Source organism: Heteronotia binoei, chromosome 6, assembly GCF_032191835.1.
Source record: "Heteronotia binoei isolate CCM8104 ecotype False Entrance Well chromosome 6, APGP_CSIRO_Hbin_v1, whole genome shotgun sequence".
Classification (NCBI taxonomy): domain Eukaryota; kingdom Metazoa; phylum Chordata; class Lepidosauria; order Squamata; family Gekkonidae; genus Heteronotia; species Heteronotia binoei.
Window position 1 is genome coordinate 4,276,165 of NC_083228.1, and position 21,114 is coordinate 4,297,278.

Below are 21,114 nucleotides of genomic sequence, written 5' to 3' on the forward strand. Positions count from 1 at the left end.
GTTGCCTTCCACAATGTTCTCTACAGGAACCAATGCCCTCCAGCTATTCCTTAATGAGCTGATAGAGGACTGGAATTCCCATCTCTCTGAAGCCATCAATGAAATCGCCTCCAATATCCTCTCCATCCTCAACATAAATAATCCCCCCTGGAACATTGTGGAATTCAGGGGGATGAAACGGGAGCTCAGATGATGAGAGCAAGTTTGATGGCAAGTGCACCATGAAGCTACAAGAACATCATATAGGATGCTTGTGAGGTGGCAATGAGGTGGCAGTGAATTGTGAAGAAGAAGAAGAAGAAGAAGAAGAAGAAGAAGAAGAAGAAGAAGAAGAAGAAGAAGAAGAAGAAGAAGAAGAAGAAGAAGAAGAAGAAGAAGAAGAAGAAGAAGAAGAAGAAGAAGATATTGGATTTATATCCCATATTGTTTAGGACAATATGGTTCTGTCAAGCATTGTATACTCATTCTATACTATAGCAGCTGGATTTCAGAATCGTTACTTTTATATTATAGAATCCAGACTTTAGAGTGTTACTAACCCAGAATTAAATATGGGCACATCGAAGTAGCAGCCCCCACCTTTCTTCTTTCGCTTTTACTAACAGATGCAGGAATGTCCTCTTTGAAGATAAGACCTCCTGGGAATTGTTCTCAGGCTCAGCGAGGCCTGAACCCAGGATGTGCTAGCCGCAATATAGATAAGAAACCCAGCATGTGAATTTCACACATGAATGTAGAATTGTTTATAGAACCTTTGATGCGCCATTTTAAAGCATGTATTCTAGTGTTACAAAGTATCAGTTCCAATCTTCAGCTGGAATGAGCCACATGGACTATCAATAAACCTAACTTTGTTTCAAAATCCAAGGACTGGTTATTTTGAAATCTCATGCTTCACAGGTTCCTTACATCCCTCTCTAAGAGGACCCAAAATGTCAGAATGGGTTGGCCCTGCTCCTACTTGAATGGGAGACCTCCAAGGAATACTAGGCAATGGCCAACCACCGCTGGATGTCTCTGGCCTTGAACCCCCCACAAAGGGGCACCACAAGTCAGCTGTGTATTGACAGCATTTTCTGCCCTAATGTCACCGGGGATGGGACACTCATGCCCCACCCCCAAGCCCCCACAAATTTCCACAAGTCAGCCACGCTAACTGAGCCACTGCATCTGAGGAAGTGAGCAGTGAGGCAAGAAAGCTCATACTCTACCAGAAATTGTGTTAGCCTTTAAGGTGCTCCTGAACGCTTACCTTTTTCCAAGCCACTGCTCTGAAGGTCAAAGGTCAGATGGGCCCATATTATTTTCTCTGCTGACCTTGAACCACTAACACACCTTGAATAAAACTTTGTTGGTCTTAAAGGTGCCTGACTGGACTCAAATTATGTTGGAATCCCACAACCTTGTGTGGATCTCGTTCTCCATCTTTTTCTGTACCTCTGGCAAAGGGCTCGGCATTGGAAGCTTCATGAAACATCCAGGGGGAGTCCCATGCTTGGAACTCCCAGACAGGGTTCATTTTCTGGCCTGATTGACCTTCCCCCGTGCCATTTTCTTGACCTGAAACAGCCCAAGGGGCACTCATTCCTTGTTCTATCAAGTTTACAGGGTGAACCAGCCCTCATGGCTGCCCATCAGATGGGTCCACTTTTTAGGGGGGGGGGGTGCTGCTGGGAGCATGGGCAGTTCCACCCAGCAGGGCTCACTGGTCTAGCCAGCCCAGTCTGCCAACCAAGGGGCAAGGTTTGCTCTTGCACTTCTAGCTCTGCATCCACACCCAAAGATACTCAGACTGTGGCTGTTACAATCATCTCTTCCTTTCCCTTCCAGGTCCTTTCTGAAGGAACTGGCCCTCATGGGTGAGACTCAGGAGCGGGAACGAGTCTTGGCTCACTTTTCTCAGCGCTATTATGAATGCAACCCTAAAGCCATCTCTTCGGAGGGTGAGACACCAGGATGCCTATAAGAATACTGGGGGGGGGGGGGGGTGGAGTGGGGGGGCTCATGCTCCATTGGGAACCAAGCAGTCCATTCTGCTCTTTGTGGGCCAGGACTTTCTCCCTTTGGGGCATGTCCCACACCCACCCATGAGGCTTCCTGGAGGTGAACTAGGAGCTGCATTCCTTGGGACTGAGTTGGTGCCTCAAGAGAAGCGGCGAGAGGGATCCGGGGAGCTGGACCCTTGGGGAGCTGTGTGGTGATGCAAAAGCCCGGGGGGGGGGGGGCTGGTCCTTCTTTTGCTTCCCTGGCAGCGCCGGCCCTGTGGGGAGGAGCCAGGGAGTGACGGGGAAGAGCAGCCATGGCCATCCCTTTGCCCACAGCCATGCACCCTTGTGCCGGGCATCAGAGCGCAGGAGTTTGCTCTGCTTTGAAATGCAAGATGGCAACAGAAGTGTTCCCATGACCTTTCTCACCACCCCCTCCACAATAGATTCAGTCATGCAAAACAGCCGATAGTGGATAAACACTTTTAAATACCCTGCATATCTCCAAGAAGGAAAAAGGGAGCGTGTTGACGTTTAGAAACCAGGATGAACATTACAAGATAAAAATGCTGAAAGTAATGGCCAATGTATCCACATGGGTAAGCAATGCTCAGTGCTTCATTGCAGATCTAAGAATCACCCAATAAGTCTCCTCCTGAGAGGTGCCTCTAGAACTACTTAGGTCAAGGATGGGAGGGGGCAGAGTCTCTGCTTGGCATGCAGAAGGTTCCGGAGGGGGGCGCTCCATCTGAAAGAGGATCTTGCAGGAGGGGATGTGAAAGACCTCCAGGCCAGAGATCCTGGAGAGTTTGTGGGGAGGGGTCGCTGGGGGTGTGTGGGGGAGATGTTTATGAATTGTGCAGGGGGCTGGACTAGATGACCCTGGAGGTACCTTCTGACTCTAGGATTCTGTGCATCCTCCTGAGGTCCTGGAGAGCTGCTACCACCAGTTTGAGCAGACTGGCACTGATGGACCAGTAATGGGCTGATTCTGCACAAGGCGGCAGCTTCATGTCTGTTGGGCTCATTCAGCGTCCCTACCCCCACCCCAGAGATCCCATCATGACCTGGTGCCTAGAATGACACGGGGGGGATGGTTCTCCTCCCTCCCTTTCCCTCCCCGTGCTACAGAGCAGGCTTGTAGCAGACGGCAGGCATCCTGAAGGGAGGGAGAGAGGCTGCTGGGCCTGGGGTCTGCAGGCAGCAGGGTGCTTGGTTGGAAGCTGATGGGGGACCTTTCTGCTCTTTGTGCTGCAGATGGAGTTCACACTCTGACCTGCGCTCTGATGCTCTTAAACACGGACCTTCATGGACATGTAAGTGCTTCTGTCTGTCAAGCATCGGTATTTCGAATAATCGAGCTATTGTTTAAATCAAAGACTCGTTTTATTGATAATCCAATACTTGCTCCAAGGAACGATACCTTGGAAGTGATACAGAATGTTACATAGCATAGCATCCTAAAGGCTACTTCAAAGGCAAAGTTCAGATAACTTCAAAAGCGTAACATACAGATGTGAATTGCATAGAGGGTTCAAAGCATACTATCAATTACTCATTTGGGTACTACAACATCTCCTGTTTCCCACACATTCCTGGCTTGCTGATATGTATGGGAACCCGGGGGAGAGGCATTTCTGCTTTACAATAGGAAGATTACTTGCATATCCTGCATCCTTGAGAGTCAACAGGTGGGGGGAACTTTGAAGAGAAATCTTTATTCAGAAAGGAGGGAAAGCAGAAGGGAGGGGGGAAGTATGAGCACAAAATGCATACTACATTAATACTAAGAAATATCATGCTTGACACTGTCCTCTGGCTCCTGGGCTGCTGCCTTGGAAATGGGAGGTGGCATCTATGCAGGGAGAATTTCTCCCCCCCCCCTCCCGGCCTCTAGGGTGCCGAGCTAAAGCGTACCTCTAGATTGCTCCCCCCCACTTCTACATGCTGTTCTGTGGAAGTTCCCTTGTGTGTCAGATGCCTCTTTTTTGAGGTCAAAAGCAAGATGGAAAAAGGTGAAAACAGAAAGAAAATTGGGGCAAGTTATCCATATTGCTTGGCAGAGAGAAGAGAAATCGGGTGGTGAGGAAGTAAATGAACCCACTTCCTGCATGAATTCTTTCTCAGCCTTTTTGAAAGAGCCGCCTGAAGTCATCGCTGGGCATTTCACCCTGGCTGACCTGACTAGATTCTGTTTCTGATGAGGACTCTTGTTATTCCCCATTCCTTCTTCCCCATCCCTAGAACATCGGAAAGAGAATGTCCTGCCCAGATTTCATCGGGAACCTTGAGGGACTCAATGGAGGCAGTGATTTCCCCCGGGATCTGCTCAAGGTAAATCCTGTTGCAGCCTTCTTGAGCAACTGTGGTGTGTGTGTGTGTAGGTGTGTCTTCAGAGAAAGCCTCTGGTTGGTTTCTCAGGAACCAGTTCTTGTGCCACTCAGCCTTTCTGGGAGAGTTCCCCAGGTTTGGCATGTCTGGTGTGTTTTTCTGTCCCGGAGAGATCCTTTGAAGAAGTAACCACTTCTTTTCTCAAGAAACGCTGCTGCCTGGCTAGCGGACTGCTTTCCTCTTCCACTGGAGGGGGAGGCATTTCTTGGCTCTGAGATCTGTGCTCAGCGACGAAGAAGGCCGGCTGGATGCTGGTAACAAGCACGGCTCCTTCCCCGGAGATCCAGAGGACGCAAGATGCAATGTGGAATCTGATGACCTGGCACAGAATTCTTCCTTGGAAATGTCTGACTTCCTTGGGGCTTTGTGTGCTTTACATTTAAAAGGAAGCACAGATTTTGAGCTTGTGAAGATCAGCAGTGGGCTGACTTCCCCTGCAGCTCAGTTCCCATGCTGACCAGGCTGCTGGGCCAAAGAAGCTGCCTAGCAGGCATGGCTGCTGGCGATGGGTGGGGAAGAGGGCTGCCCCTGCAGAGCAGGGCTACTCAGAGGTGGCAGGCGGGGGGGGGGGGGCAGAGCTGGAATTGCCTCACTGGGAGCGCAGCCCAGTGCCAGAATCCCAGAAGGCTCAGCCAGGAAGAGCCAGGCAACCTCTGAAAAGGGTGCCTTGCAGGGAGGGCTTCAGACTGGGCGGAGTGACGTGCCTGAGCACAGTCTGGTTCAGTTGTGCAGGAGGGAGGGCGAGAAGCCACCTGAGAGCAGCCGCTGCTGGCAAACCGCCCCCACCCCTGTGGAAGGGGGGCAGGGGGCTCCAGTTCTGTCCTGAGACATTGGGGTCTCCACCCCCACGGGCCCTCCGCAGCCCAGTGGGAGGAAAGGCCAGCAAAGAGGGCTCTCTCTCCTTCGTGGGCCCTCTTGGGTCCATCTCAAGCACCTGCAGGTCTGGCAAGGAAGACACCCCCCCCCCCTTTTGTGCTTCCCTGGAGACCACTGAAGTGAGTAAGAAACTGGACTGGCTAAACCCTGTTAATCCCAAGAAAAATGGTAAAATCACTTTTATTGAGGAACATTTGCAAAGGAGCCCTCCTGGACGTGTCTGGGGGAGGGGTGGACAATCCTCTCAAGGACTGTCAAACTCCTGGCTGTGCATGTCAGAGAACTCGAAGGGCAGAGACAATGCCACACCATAAAAATGGCCATGGTTTTGGCTGCTTCCTTCCTGCCCCTGCATGACAAACTGGGTCCGTGGCTTCCACGACCTGTGCTTGGTCAGCACCCTCACGGAGGCACACCGGCCACGGCTACTGTTGGCCTTGCTGCAGGCCACGTCTCTGGGAGCGGGCATTCTGTCAAAGGATCGCCTGGAAAGAATCTGGGCCCAGGCAGAGAGCTGCTCACCCAAGGCCTGCTGCTCTTCCACGACCTGAGTGTGGCCTCTGATGTGCACACTGCTGAAGGCATTAAATGAATTTCAATAGGGATAAATGTAAAGTTCTGCATTTAGGTAGAGAAAATCCAATGTATAATTATAGGATGGAGGAGACTTGTCTTAGCAGTAGTACACTGAACCTGAGTCAGCAGTGCGAAGCAATGGCTAAAAAGGCCAATGCAATTTTGGGTTGTATCAACAGAAGTGCAGTGTCCAGATCAGGTGAAGTGAGGGTATCTCTTTACTCTGCTCTAGTCAGGGCTGGCCCTAGACGGTCTGGCACCCTAGGCAAGGCTAACCTCTGGCAACCCCCTCTACACTGATAACATCCCCGAGTCACGTGGGGGGGTACCCAGTTCAGCACCCCCAGTACCTGCTTTGTGTCAAGTCGGCAGATTCAATAACGAGTCGTTGTTGATACAAAAAAGCTATTTTATTGATACTAATACTTGAGGCTAGGCCAGCATTGAAAAGACTAAAGAATATACTGTAGATACATTGCATATAAGGGACACTTCAAAGGAATTCCTAAGGGGGGAGGATTATGCAGGGAACATGCACACATTGATGTTACCAATTCGTCCTCAGGCTTGCATGGCCTTGATCGTAGTGGGCTCCTCACTCCCTTCCGAGAGCCAGGCCTGAGAAGGCACAGATAAGACTTTCATATCTTTCCATTTCAAAGCAAAGCTACACGCTATTGGAAAGGAGGGGTAGGGAGAGTATGAGCTAGCAGCATTTGATTATACTTTGGTTCTACCCAGAATGCTCTTTGACTGAGCCAGAGTTATAGACAGATTTGACATACTGCCCCCCTTAAGCCGCCTCCACAGCCCCATTGGAACATTTTTGATGAAACCTTTTGATTAGATCTGGTGCTGAGATATGCTCCTTAGCCACCCATTCATTTTTGCTGGCTGGGAAGTGCTTCCATTTGACTAGGTAATACAGGACCCCTCTTTTGACTTTAGAGTCCAGGATTTCTTGGACCTCGTGATGACTTTGGTTTCCAGTTAACACAGGCTGAGGGGCTGGTGCTCGAGGATGCCAGGCCGAAGCCCCGGGGTCCCGACGAAGAAAACTGCAATGAAATACAGGGTGTATTTTACTCAGTGCCTTTGGCAGCTCTAGTTCCACTGTCACCCGGTTTATGACCCTCTTGATCTTAAAGGGCCCTAGAAACCTATAGGCTAGTTTCCTAGAAGGTTGGCTGAGTGGCAGGTTCTTAGTGGATACGAATACAGAGTCTCCCACCTTGAAATCCCACGCGGGAGCATGGGACTTGTCATATTGCTTCTTGTAAGTTTCTTTAGCTGCCTCTAGGTTCTCTTGAATAGTTTTCTAGCTCTCGCTCGGCCCCTGCCACCATTGCTCAAAGGCTGTAGGATCTGAGGAGGGTTCCCCTCCTGGCAATAGGGGCATGGGCTTTCCCTCGTACCCATATACCGTGGAGAAGGGGGAGGCCTTGGTGGAACTGTGCACACTATTATTATACCCATACTCAGCGAACGGGAGCAGGTCGACCCAGTCGGACTGTCGGTGGTTAATAAAACAGCGTAGGTACTGCTCTAGAACCCTGTTTACCCTCTCTGTCTGTCCGTCTGTCTGGGGGTGGTAGGCGGAACTCAAGCCTTGTTCAATTCCCACCAATTTACAGAACTCCCGCCAGAAGATGGCAACGAATTGCGGCCCGCGGTAGCTAATGACCTTGTTCGGGAATGAGTGGCGTCTAACCACGTGATTAAAGAACAGTGTGGCCAGTTTCTTTGCGGTGGGCAATTGGGCACAAGGAATAAAATGAGCTTGTTTGGAAAACCACCAGGATCACTGTCTTCCCATGGGAGGGGGGTAGCTCCACAATGAAATCCATAGACACTACCGACCAGGGGCGTTTCGCTGTTTCTAAGGGCTTGAGGAGTCCTGGCGTCTTCCCACCGCGTCTTTTGGCCATGATGCAAATGGGGCAAGAAGCTACATACTCAGACACGTCCTTTTTTAGGGACGGCCACCAGAATTGCCTGCTAATTAGGTGCAGGGTTTTTATGTAGCCAAAGTGCCCCACCAGCTTATTAGAGTGACAGAACTGTAGCATGTCTGCTCTTAAGCTTTTCGGGACGTATAGCTTTTCCCCTTTGTACCACAGCCCGTCTCTCCCCTTCTGCACTCCGTTGGGCCAATCCTCTCCTTCCCCCTCTGTCTCCGCGGCTAGTTTTTCTTTACTCAGTCCCTCCAACTCCCTTTTCTTTTGCGATCGAGTGGTGACCATGGCCGCTACTTGGGAGGGAGGAACCAAAGAGTCTACCACTTCCTCCCTCTGGCTCTCGTGCTGCGGGAGATGCGAGAGAGCGTCTGCTAAGAAGTTTTTCGCCCCCGGTATATGCCGCAAGGTAAAATCGAATTTGGAGAAGAATTCCGCCCACCTGATTTGCTTCTCACTCAACTTTCGTTTTCCTGTGAGGGCTTTGAGGTTTTTATGGTCAGTCCAGATTTCAAACGGCACTTTTGCCCCCTCCAACCAGGACCGCCAAGTCTTTAGGGCGAACATAACAGCAAAAGCCTCTTTGTCCCACACCGACCAATTTCTCTGCTCTCCTGAGAACTTCCGGGAGATGTAGGTGCATGGTTTCAACTTCCCTCCCTCGTCCCTCTGCATGAGAATGGCGCCGACGGCCACATCGGAGGCATCACATTGCACAATGAAGGCCCGCTGCTCATCAGGGTGGCTCAGGACCAGTTCGCTCGTGAACAGGCGCTTTAGTTTGTCGAAGGCCGCTTGGGACTTCGGAGTCCAATTTAATCGAACTCCCGGCCGTTTGGCATCGGGCCCCTTCCCTTTCGTGTTTAAAAGCTCTGTTAAAGGGAGGGCAATTTGTGCCAACCCCTCTATGAAGGTCCTGTAAAAATTTGCGAACCCGAGGAATGATTGGAGCTGTCTACGTGTCCTCGGGGGAGCCCATTCTAAGACCGCCTGCACTTTGGCCGGTTCCATCGCCAACCCCTTTTCTGGCATGCGAAACCCCAAGTAGTCTAGTTCGGTCTGATGGAATTCGCATTTAGACAGCTTGGCATAGAGCTGGTTTCACATGAGATGGTTCGTCCTGCGAGTAAATAATGGTGAAATCACAAGTTTCACATGATATTGTCCGTCCTGCGAGTAAATAATGATGTCATCCAGGTACACCACCACCCTCTTGAACAAGAATTTTCTGAGTACATCGTTAATAAAGTTCATGAACACCCCCGGGGCCCCCTGCAGTCCGAAAGGCATGACCAGGTACTCGAACTGTTTTATGGGCATATTGAACGCTGTCTTCCATTCGTCCCCCTCCTTGATGCGCACTCAGAAGTATGTGTCCCTCAAGTCCAATTTGGTAAAGATCTTGCCCAACACCGTACTCAACAAGTCCTGGATGAGGGGGATGGGGTAGGCATTGGAGGTGAAAATCGCATTTATGCTGCAAAAGTCCGTGCAAAGTCTAAGCGAGCCATCCTTCTTCTTCCTAAATAGGACCGGGGCAGCGTGGGGGGCCGTGGCCGGCCTAATGAAGCCCCTCTCCAAGTTCTGGTCTAGGAACTTGCAGAGCTCTTTCTTCTTGGCCCACCCCATGGGGTACAGTTTCCCGGAATTAGCTCTATGGCACAGTCCGTGTCTCGATGGGAGGGCAGTTGGTTGGCTCCCTGCTCGCTAAACACCCCCATCAGGTCCCGGTAGGCTCTTGGGATGGCATGGACCTCCTCTACTGACATGCACGCCTGTTCCTTAGCCACCGGAGCTCGTGGGCCCCAGGCTGGGTCCCATAGGTGGTTCGTGCAAAAAGGGTCTATGAACCTGATGGTCTGCGCTCCCCACCTAATGCGGGGCTCATGTTTCTCTAGCCAGCCCACCCCCAGGACCTCCGGGTAGGAGCACGATGGGGCAATAATGAAGGATTCCTGGTCCCAGTGCTCCTCGATCCCCATCGGAAGGAGCTGGGTCTCTAGTTTACAGGGTTCCCCTCGGATCACTGACCCATCCATCTGTTCAAACTGCATGGGGCAGGGTAGTGGGGAGCTCTCAAGCCCCAGCGCTTCCACTATCTTGGGGGACATCAGTTCTCGATTGCACCCCGAGTCTATTAAGGCCCGGACCTGCATGAACCTTTTCAGGTTAGTGTTCAGCAGTTTCACCGTTACAAAATATAAACGTCCCATTACTCTCACCCTCACTGGTGCCTCTTCCGGCTCGACCTGCTGGCTGGCACCCTTCAAAGCAGGTCGGTCTCGTTTCCCGCCGGCTCGGACGCCCAAGCCAAGTCGCCCAACTCCGCCAACAGCAGCACCTCCTCGTCCAGCTCCTCGATAACGGCGATGCTGCTCTTCACCACTTCCTTAGGGTGGCTGGCCTGCTTCTTCGGGGTCGGGACATTGGTCTTCACACACCCCCTTGTGGGGTTTTGGAAAGAGGGGGGTTAGGGCAGCTGGAGGCCAGGTGGTTCGGATCGCCGCACCTGAAGCATTTACGGGGCCCCGTGGCCACTCCTCCCCCCCGTAGGCTTCTTAGCCTCGGATTTTGGGGGGGGGGAGGTTTCTGCTGGCACTTCCCCGACTGGTGCTGGCGCTGCATCGCCACCCACTTCATGTTGGTCTCGACTTCCCCCGCTAGTTGTATCCAACCCACTAGGGTGGTGGGTCTGGCTTGGGTAAGGGCCCAATCCAGGATACGGGCGTTCAGGCCCCGGGTGAAGTGTTCGATCTTCATCAGCTCACTCCACCCCCGGACTTTAGCAGCATTCGCCCAGAACTCCACAGCATATTCTTGGATGGATCGGGACCCTTGCTGCATGTCCCTGAGAGCCGCCAGTGCGCGCGTCTCCGGAAGGGGGTCTTCATATTGGGCCGTCAGGGCCTGGAGGAAAGTTTGCACATAGTCCAGTTTGGGGCTCATGGCCTCGTACAGGCTCACATACCACCTCTTCGCGGCCCCTTTCAGCTTCGAGCCTAAGTAATCCACTCTACTGAACTCGTCAGGGAAGGTGTTTCCCCAATAGTACATGTAACTATTCGCTTGGATGGCAAAGTAGTCCACCTCCTCCGGATCCCCGTCGAAGGTGGCTTCCAGCTCTCTGCCTCGCCCCCCCCCCGTCCCTCGGGGTGGCGGGGCCCGTTGGTCGCGGCATCGGCCCTCTCGCGGGGGGAGCTGCCGGCGCTGGTGGCAGAGCTGTAGGGGCCCAAGCCTGCGGGGCCGGTTGGGGCCTTCGGGATCCGGCCAAGCCCAGGGCGCGGGAGAGCTGGGTGGTCATCGCTTGCATCTCGTCCTTTAGTCCCTTGATTGCCCCATCGACCTCTTTTCGAACCATAGCTCGGAACATGCGGGCATCCTCCTCATGCATGTCCTTCGGCAATGGTTCCTCTTCTCCCTCCCCGGCACACTCAGTGTCGTCATCCGGCACCTGAACGACGATGATGCTATCCACCTCACCCGGCTCGATGGTGCTCGGGTTGATGGGCTCCGGTTCGGTCATCCGCACTCTCCTCATGTGGCGGGTCATGATGGCATCCCGGCGGATCGGCGCCTCGTCCATGGTGGTGGTTGAGGTCCGCTGTTGGTACTGCTGGGGGGGTGATCACGAGCTGGAACTGCGGAGGGGAGGCGGCCGTTCTCCTGGTGTCCAGGATGTGCCAAGGTGCCTCCTGCTCTCCTTCCTCGTTGGGAAGCTCTCCATCTCCTGGAATCTTTTCGGCCATCTGGTTACAAAGTTGCCAGGATGGTTGAGCTTCGAATCAGGAGTCTTTTCAAAATGTCAAGTCGGCAGATTCAATAACAAGTTGTTGTTGATACAAAGAAGCTATTTTATTGATACTGATACTTGAGGCTAGGCCAGCATTGAAAAGACTAAAGAATATACTGTAGATACATTGCATATAAGGGACACTTCAAAGGAATTCCTAAGAGGGGAGGATTATGCAGGGAACATTCACACATTGATGTTACCAATTCGTTCTCAGGCTTGCATGGCCTTGATCGTAGTGGGCTCCTCACTCCCTTCCGAGAGCCAGGCCTGAGAAGGCACAGATAAGACTTTCACATCTTTCCATTTCAAAGCAAAGCTACACGCTACCGGAAAGGAGGGGTAGAGAGAGTATGAGCTAGCAGCATTTGATTATACTTTGGTTCTACCCAGAATGCTCTTTGACTGAGCCAGCGTTATAGACAGACTTGACACTTTGCCTAGTGGCAGGACCAGCCCTGGCTCTAGTTAGGCCTCACCTAAAGAGTATTGTCTTCAGTTTTGGGCACCACAATTTAAGAAGAAGGATATAGATAAACTGGAACATGTTGAGGGGTCTAGAGACTAAGTCCTAAGGGGAGGAAAGGTTGAAGGAGCTGGGCATGTCTAGCCCGGAGAGGAGGTGGCTGAGAGGTGATATGATCATTATCTTCAAATACTTGAAAGGCTGTCATCTAGAGGATGGTGCAGAGTTGTTTTCTGTGGCCCCAATGGTCGGACAAGAACCAACAGATTGAAATTAATTCAAAAGAATTTCCGGCTCAACATTAGGAAGAACTTCCTGAGAGTCAGAGTAGTTTCTCAGTGGAACAGGCTTCCTCCCTGGTGGGCTTTCCTTCCTAGAGGTTTTTAAGCAGAGGCAAGATGGCCCTCTGACAGCAATGCTGTTTCTGTGATTAAGCAGATCATGAGAAGGAGGGTGGGAAGGGTTGCATGAGTGCTTAGTTCTCTTGGCCCTTTTTTACTGACCCTTTGGGGTCAGTCAGCAATTTTTCTCCAGGTCATTTTGGCCAAGGATTCTGGAGGGGTTCTGCTATCTTTTGCACATGGAGCAGGGATCACTCAGTGTGTGTGTGTGCACACTGTGCACACACACAGAAGTACTTGTGGATTTCCTGCACTATATAAGGGGGTTAGACTAGATGACCTTGGAGGTCCCTTCCAGCTCTATGGTTCTATGATGCTGTCAGCACAAGAAGTCGAGCTGGGATCCATTAAGCCCTCTCACCACACCTAGCAAAAATCTGCCCTGTTGGGTCTTTTGAGTGAGATGCCCACCCTCCTTCTAAGAGCTTTCCAAATGTGCTTTGTAAGCAGCGTTTGCCCATCCAGACTGTCAGAGCTGCACAGATGCAGCTGAGCAGCTGGGTTGCTTTGAAGCAGCAGCAGCAGCAGCTTTAAGACCAGCCAAATTTGATTCCGGGTAGAAGCTTTTGTGTGCATCTGTCGAAGTCTGCCTGCGCACAAAAGCTCATGCTCAGAATAAAACTAAGTTGGCTTTAAAGGTGCCTGACTGGACTCCAATGTTGTAAAACTGCACAGAGTGGTCCAAAAGTGGGTGCATTGCAGATTGATAGAACAGCATGATGACATTTGCTGTTTCATTTTCAGTCCCTTTCCCAATAATCCCTGGATTTGCCCCTTGGGGTAGTGCAGCCCCCAGGCGATCGATCCGCCCGCTGGCCTTCCTCACGTGCTCATTTGGACTGAAAGAGCCACCCAGATGCTCACTTCACAAATTAAAGTGGGGACCAGTCTCTGGCTAAAGGTGGGGTTGAAATCACACACCCAGCTTTGCACTGAATGTGACATGAGAATTGCTTCATGCACATGGGCAGAAGGATCCATTGTACATGCTGTGTTCATTCTCACTTGTGAACAGAGATACTGAGTTTCCAGCAGCGACTCCAGGATCCCTTCCCAGGGAAGGACAGCCCCCACTACTAGCGCTGCAGGGTCCTTTCTTCGCTGTGCACCCTCTTACCTTCAATCTCACCTGGCATTTTGGAGCCCACTTTGGAGAGTGCCTGGGCCACGTGGAGCCACCTGCTGTCCTGGTTTTGCTTTCTGTTGGGGACCATTCCTGTTTGCACACCTCCCCCTCTGGCATTCCACTGGGTTTCCTCCCTGTCCCCATCTTTTGCTTTTCTGCTTTTTGTAAGGACTTTTAGCAGCCTATAAGAGACGCGGTGTCCTCTCATCCAGGTTTCCCACAGGAGGCTGCACCTGCTCTCACATCCCTGAGGGGGCTGCCAGGTCTTGCTGGAAACGAGAACACAAGGACAGAGACACTCCTTGGACCGGCGAATGGTCTGTCCAGTGCAGCAAGGCCTCTTCTAAACAGCAGATGTAGAAATGCTTTTTGCTCCAACCTCCTGAAGATGCAGCTGCTGCACCTTCTGTCCCCCTGCCCCACCGTCCTCCCAGCTTTCTCTCCCACCTGTAGGCAGGCCTGCGAAGGTGGACCTTGAGAGAGCAGCATTGCCCCCCTCCCCTCCAAGAAGGGCACCTGCAGTCCTTTTGCCTGGGGCCGGGCGGGGTTTCTGACTGGCCATTGGAGATCTCATGGAAAGTCTTCCGCAGTGGTGCCTGTGGGGTTCGCCCTCTTTCTCGCGCCTTTCCCAGTGTGTTTTTCAAAACTGTCCTCTTCTCTCTGGCATTTGGGCTTCCTCTGTGGGTGCATTTGGCTCACCCCCCCTCCATGGCCGCCATTTTGTAGCTGTGCCCACTGACCTGTGTCAGAATTCCAGAGGATCCCACAGGATGGGAAATGTCCCCAGCTTAGACTGTGGGGACAGAATGCCTGAATCTGGGATTGAGCCCCCCCCCCCCAGTCAGGCTAGCAGCCCCCAGATAAAGAGATTGAGCCTCTGACATGCCCTCCCAAAAGGACCTTTCTTTCACTCTGCTTTTGACTGGGCAGGAAACTTTTATTAGCAGTAAGTGGAAGTCATAAAGCAGGGAGGGAGGGAGATTCTGAATTCTGGGGGGCTCTTCTTCAGCCTTGGTTTTAAGCAAAAAAAGAAAGAAAAAGGCAGAGGTGGAAAGGGGGATGCTGCTGGGCGCAAGAAGAAACCCATCTGCAGTTGAAGACAGAAATGGAGACAAGGAGGTGTTTCTGCAGACAGTTAGCTGGAGAGCGAGACAGGGTGGAAATTCCTCCCAAGGACCTAAAATCACCCCCCCCTCCTGGATTCTTCCTGCCTTCTCCTCCCTGCTCCTGGAAGTTCTGGTCCTTTTGTGGCATATTTAGTCCATCCTGAGGGTTTTTTACCTCTTGCTTGGTTAGTTTTCCAAGTAATGTTTTCCTGTACATCTGGGGCTTCCTGAGTAGGTGGAAACCCTGATCTTAGGGGATGGGCCCCTTGTGTAGCCGCACTCTTCACAGGGGGAGATAGGCAGTCTACTGATGGATCTAGTGCGAACAAGGCTGAGCAGCGCAGTAAGGGGAGGTGGGGATGGCCATCTTGGCTCTCCTCTGCTTGCCCCACATCTCTTCATGTGATTGGCTGGCCTGCTCTGATGTCACAGAACCCCTGGTGACCAGGAAGCAGACTGCTTAGGTGCAATGAAGCAAGTTGGTTTGTGATCCAAGGTTACAAGAGCCTGGGGGGGTAAAGAAAGTGTGCCCCTGGGTGTGTTTACACTGTGAGATTTCAGAGCCGGCTTGTGTTCTGATTGGGGGGCGGGAGGGTTGATCCTGGGAAATGGGCAGGCAACTCTGAGCTGAATGTCAGTCTGCACCTTCCTTCTTTGGGAGCCTAGGCTCAGACCTGGAGCATGTGGATCGGAGGGTAAATTTGCCGGGGTGGGGGGTGATTTCTTCCCGCACCCATCAGAAATCAAGGTTCAGCTTGTGTTTTCCAGATCCGCTTTCCAGATCTCTCTTTTTCAGAAGCTAAATACTTCTGTGACTGTGCCAGAAGCTAAGAGCTGCCAAATTTTCCTAGTAGATAAACAGCTACCAGGTAATAAATACAAAATTAGAGTATCAGTATGAATAGCAGAAGATGGGAGGATCTGTTTGCTGAGATGTCTTCTGCCCCCCCCACCCCCCGTTGGCGCTCTTTTAAGCCAGGGGGTGGGGGCTTCCATGGGGCAATGGGAGGAGGGGTCGTTCTCTCGCGCCTTTTGGAGCAAAAGAGGTTCTTGACTCCCAGGTGGCAAAACAGCCTCCCCCCCCCCCTCGCCCAACTTGGTGCAGGATCTTTCCCTGGGGGGGGGGGTGCTGGTCTCGCTGCCAGGGCGTGGGAGAAGCAGAGAAGATGCGGGGGGGGGGGGGGAGGAGCCGCTGCCCCCTGGGTTGTCTGCAGGGCTCTTCGGGGTGGGGGGTGGGGGTTGCAATCTGACGGCTGCAGCTGCATGGGTGGGGGGGGGGAGCGGCGGCGCTGAGTTCCTTCCCTGGCTGCCGTCGGGTGGGCGGCGGCGCGTTGCTAGGCGAAGCCGGCGGGGGGGGGGGGGCGGCTGGTGGTGGTTGCCCCGCCCGGGCGCTGCCGTCACTCGCTCGGCGTCCTGCTCCTGCTGCTGGCGGCGTCGGGCGCGGGGGGAGGATGCTGGGGGTGAACAGCATCAACAGCGGGGGCGGCGGGGGCTGGGGGGGCCGCCTGCGCTCGCGCTCCATGTGCTCCTCGTCGGTGCGCTACGGGCGCAACGGGCGGGGCGCCGAGACCTTCTGCTACGGCTGGCCGCAGCGCTCGCGCACCCTCAAGCCCGTCCTCTACACCGACCGCGTGGTCAGCCGCCTCCAGCAGCACAGCCGCCGCCGCCGCCCCGCCAAGCCCCAGCAACCCCAGGTGGGTGAGCCAGCCAGCGAGCGGGAGGCCGGGCGGGAGGCCGGGCGGGGGATGGAGCTGCCCGGGCCCTGGGGCTTCCTGCGGCTTGTGCGCAGCGTGTGGGGGGGGGGGGGCTGCTGGCTTCCCCGCCAGGCCTCCGGGCTCGGCCCCCTCGGCTGCCTGCTGGCCCCGCCCACTGGCATCTTGGGGGGGGGGCGGGGGAGAATGGCCTGCTCGAAAGCAAAGTTGCCCAGCGGTGTTTCCTGCAGGAACTGCCGGAAGAGCCGGGCCCCGGGAAGGGATTGAGGGGATTCGTTTGCCAACAAAAATGCCAACGTTGCATGCATCTGTGGCCTCCTGCAACGAAGCATGAAACCTGTCCTTATTTAATGGTGACTGGAACCTTTGGACTAGAAGATACCTTACATAGATTTTTTCCTCGAAAAGCATTGCATTTCAATAAACCACATTTAAGTCAAAGCATCCCATTTCTCTTTAACAACCCATGGGTTTTACCTCCCCCCCCCCCCCGGTGGTCTCTTCGGTGGCCCTGGAGGGCGAGTGCGGGGCGGGGCGAGTGGGAAGCCCAGGGGGGCTACACAGAGGCAGGCCCTGCCAAGCCACCCCAGCAGGCACCAGGCTTCCTTGCCAGCCCCAAAGCAACTCTCCCTCCCCTGAGGATCTCTCCGTGCTGCTTGCACGTCAAGACGTGAAGGTGGGGGAAGGAGCAGAGCTGGGCCTCACTTGCAGGGCAGGCCTCAGTAAGCCTCAGCTGGGCAGATCCCTGGCGGTTCTGGCAAGAGCAGGATGGAGCAACTGAAGGAAGGACGGGAGGGGAGAGACGATTGGCCGGTTACTTTGTCCATCAGTTTCTAACAGGTTTCAGAAGCTCCTTTCCCCCTTCTGCATCTCTAGGCTCTTATGCCTCCAAATGGGGAGGGACGGTGGCTCTGTGGTAGAGCATCTGCTTGGGAAGCAGAAGGTCCCAGGTTCAATCCCCGGCATCTCCAAAAAAGGGTCCAGGCAAATAGGTGTGAAAAAGCCTCAGCTGGAGACCCTGGAGAGCGGCTGCCAGTCTGAGAAGGCAATACTGACTTTGATGGACCCAGGGTCTGATTCAGTAGAAGGCAGCTTCATATGTTCAAATGGGAATGTGGTTATGGAAAGGGTAAAGCCAAGCCCTGAAGAAGGTGTGGAGATCCCAGCTCCCCAAAACACACGCAAGCTCTCTCAGTATCAAGAGAACAGGCTGTGCAGCCCCAGCTGTGTGAAGTGTGCTATAGCACCTCTCTTTTGTCTCCTCTCCAGGCTAAACGTGCCCAGCTCCTTCAGCCTTTCCTCATAGGTCTCCAGACCCCTCACCACCTTTGCTGCCCTCCTCTGGGCCCGTTCCAGGTTGTCTATATCTTTCTTATAGAATCATAGAGTTGGCAGGGGAGTGGGCGTGGCAGGTTCTCAAGATCCACCTGATCTCCCTCCCCCCCCCCTTTGACATCTGGGAGGAGTTTTGGCCACCCGTTCCTCAGCCAACTTGGCTGCCTCTCCCCCCCCCCCCACAGCTTCTCTCGCAGTCCTGTCACCACAAGCTCTTCAAGCAGCTCTTGTGTTGAGCAGGCAGCTAGACCCAGCCTGTGGTGGTGGGGTGGGGGGGCTCAGGCCTCGGTCACAGAGGGCAGGAAACTTGAGTATAAAAACTGATGTGCAGGGGGTTAGACTAGATGACCATGGGAGTGAGTCCCTTCCAACTCTGTGATTCTATGAAGTTTTGAAGAGTTCTTTCATTTGTGTGCCCCTTGCAATGTTCTTCATGAGACCTTTCTAGTAGCTGCTTGCTACCACTAGCCATGGTCTAGCCAGGTAGTAAATGATTTCCGTTTCATGGCTGTGGGTTCTGTATGCGGTTCAGTTTCTTCCTTCCCCTGGCGAGGAATTCACATGATATAACTTCTGCCTCTGTGTTACTGTGGCTTCAATTTTACTTTAGAATAGGTTTATAGACTCATAGAGTTGGAAAGTCCTCCAGGGTCGTCTGGTCCAATGCTCTGCACAAGGCAGGAAATTCACAAGCACCTCCCCCCTGCTCTCCTTCCCATTAACTGCTTGGTTCGCAGAATCAGCATTGCTGTCAGATGGCCATCTAGCCTGTATTTGAAAGCCTCCAAAGAAGAAGAGCCCACCTCCTCCCGAGGAAGCCTGTTCCACTGAGGAACCGCTCTAACAGGAAGTTCTTCCTAATGTTGAGCCAGAAACTTTTTTGATTTAATTTCAACCCATTGGTTCTGGTCCTACCTTCTGGGGCCACAGAAAACAATTCTGCAGCATCATCTCTATGACAGCTGTTCACATACTTGAAGATGGTAATCTCTGTTGTCTCCTCTCCAGGCTAAACATACCCAGCTCCTTCAGCCTTTCCTCACAGGTCTTGGTCTTCAGACCTCTTAACATCTTTGTTGCCCTCCTCTGGACATGTTCCAGCTTGTCTATATCCTTCTTATAGAATCATAAAGTTGGAAGGGACCTCCAGGACCATCTAGTCCAACCCTATGCACAATGCAGGAAAATCACAGGCACCTCCCCCTGCCCTCCTTCTCATGATCTGCCTCAGTTCACAGAATCAGAAATGCTAGAAATGCTGTCCAAAAAATTGTGTCCAAAACTGAGCCAAATATTCTAGGTGAGGTCTCACCAGAGCAGATACCATCACTTTGCACAACCTGGACACTATTATTTTGTTGATACAGCCCAAAATTGCATTGGCCTTTTTAGCTACGGCATTGCCCTGCTGACTCATGTTCAGTGTATTCCTAGATCCTTTTCATGCAAACTAGCCAGTTCGGTGTAGTGGTTAAGTTCGTGGACTCTTTTCTGGGAGAACCGGGTTTGATTCTCCACTCTTCCACTGGCAGCTGCTGGGATGGCCTTGGGTCAGCCATAACTCTCATAGAGTTGTCCTTGAAAGGGCAGCTTCTGGGAGAGCTCTATCAGCCCCACCCACCTCACAGTATGTCTTTTGTGGGGGAGGAAGGTAAAGGAGATTGTGAGCCACTCTGAGAGTCAGAGTGAAGGGCAGGATACAGATCTAATTTCTTCTTCTAATATCTTCTAGTGCCAAGACGTCGCCCCCCTCCAATAATTATACCTTTGATTTTTCTACATAAATGCAGAACTTTACATTTATCCCTGTTAAAGGGTTATTTGTTTTCGCCCAGTTTCCCAGCTCATCCTGTATTCTGACTCTGCCTTCCACCATATTTGCAACCCCTCCTGATTTAATATCATCTGCAAGTTTAAAAGGCATTCCCTCTATTCCTTCATCCACATCATTTATAAAGATATTAAACAAAACGAGTTCCAGGACAGATCCTTGAGACACTCCACTACTCACTCCTCTCATTGTGAGGGTCCTTTCTCCAAAAGAGATTTAGGAAACCACTCCTAAACTAAATTGTGCAGAATCAGGTAGGTTTGCCTGATACAGCAAAATTTTCCAATATCAATTTTTTTGCTTAATGAAGATTTTTAATTTCTCTCATTGCGAATGAGAAACCATTCACAACAACAATAATAATAATAATAATAATAAATTTTTATTTATATCCCGCCCTCCCCGCCAAGGCAGGCTCAGGGCGGCTTACAAAGGCATGATATAGAAATATCATGTTATGACAATAAAACAAGATAGTACAGTCAATAAACAAGATAATACAATTAAATACAATATATAACTTAAACATTAAAATAATTAATCTAAAAACAGTATAGCTTAATGGTGCTACAATCTCAATTTGTACAAAATGGCTTGATATTGTTTCTAGGTTTCATCTTAAAAGGCTAGTTGGAAGAGGGCAGTTTTGCAAGCCCTACGGAACTGATTAAGATCCCATAGGGCCCGCACCTCCTCCGGTAGCTGATTCCACCATTGGGGTGCCTTTATAGAGAAGGCCTGCTCCCTAGTTGTTTTTAGTTTGGCCTCCTTAGGCCCAGGGATTTCCAGAAGATTTTGTGAACTAGATCGCAGTGCTCTCTGGGGAACATATGGGGAGAGGCGGTCCCTAAGGTAGGCAGGTCTTCGGCCATATAGGGCTTTAAAGGTAATAACCAGCACCTTGTAATGAACTCGGTATACAATTGGTAGCCAGTGCAGTTCCCGCAGCCTAGACTGTACATGTTCCCACCGAGGTAGTCCCACTAACAGTCTGGCTGCTGCATTCTGCACTAGCTGCAGTTTCCGAGTTCGGTACAGGGGCAGCCCCATGTAGAGGGCATTACAGTAGTCTAACCTCGAGGTGACCGTCCCATGGATCACTGTTGCCAGGTTGCCGCGCTCTAGGAAGGGGGCCAGCTGCCTTGCCCGCCTAAGGTGGAAAAAAGGCGGATTTGGCAGTGGCTGCTATCTGGGCTTCCATTGTCAAGGAAGACTCCAGTAGCACTCCCAAGCTCCTGACCAAGCATTCTTTGGGTGCAATCTGTCAGCCAGTTACAGATCCGCCTAACCGTAACAGAATCCGAACTACTTTTTACCAACTTGTCAACAAGGATAGTATGTGGAACCTTACCAAAAGCCTTACTGAAATCAAACTACCATGTCTACAGCAGTCCCCTGATTCAGCAAGGTAGTAACTTTCTCAAAAAGAGATCAGGTTAGTTCAGTGGAATGTGACTTCATGTAAGCATTCAGGCAGCTCTGTCGTGTGTGTGTACGTACTTGGGCTCTGCCCACATTTCAGCTGAGAAATGCAAACCTCTGCATCTGAATCATCATAGAGTCA

The 21,114-nt window shown here is 52.1% G+C and overlaps 1 protein-coding gene across 1 annotated transcript in view; it reads left to right on the plus strand.

The window, feature by feature from the left end:
- The window catches only part of PSD (pleckstrin and Sec7 domain containing), a 111,884-nt gene that overhangs the window by 60,171 nt on the left and 30,599 nt on the right, over positions 1-21,114 (plus strand). The window contains exons 5-7 of the mRNA XM_060240999.1: positions 1,831-1,943; positions 3,243-3,301; positions 4,230-4,319. Of these exons, the coding sequence (XP_060096982.1) occupies positions 1,831-1,943; positions 3,243-3,301; positions 4,230-4,319 (262 nt within the window). The remainder of the gene's footprint in view (positions 1-1,830; positions 1,944-3,242; positions 3,302-4,229; positions 4,320-21,114) is intronic.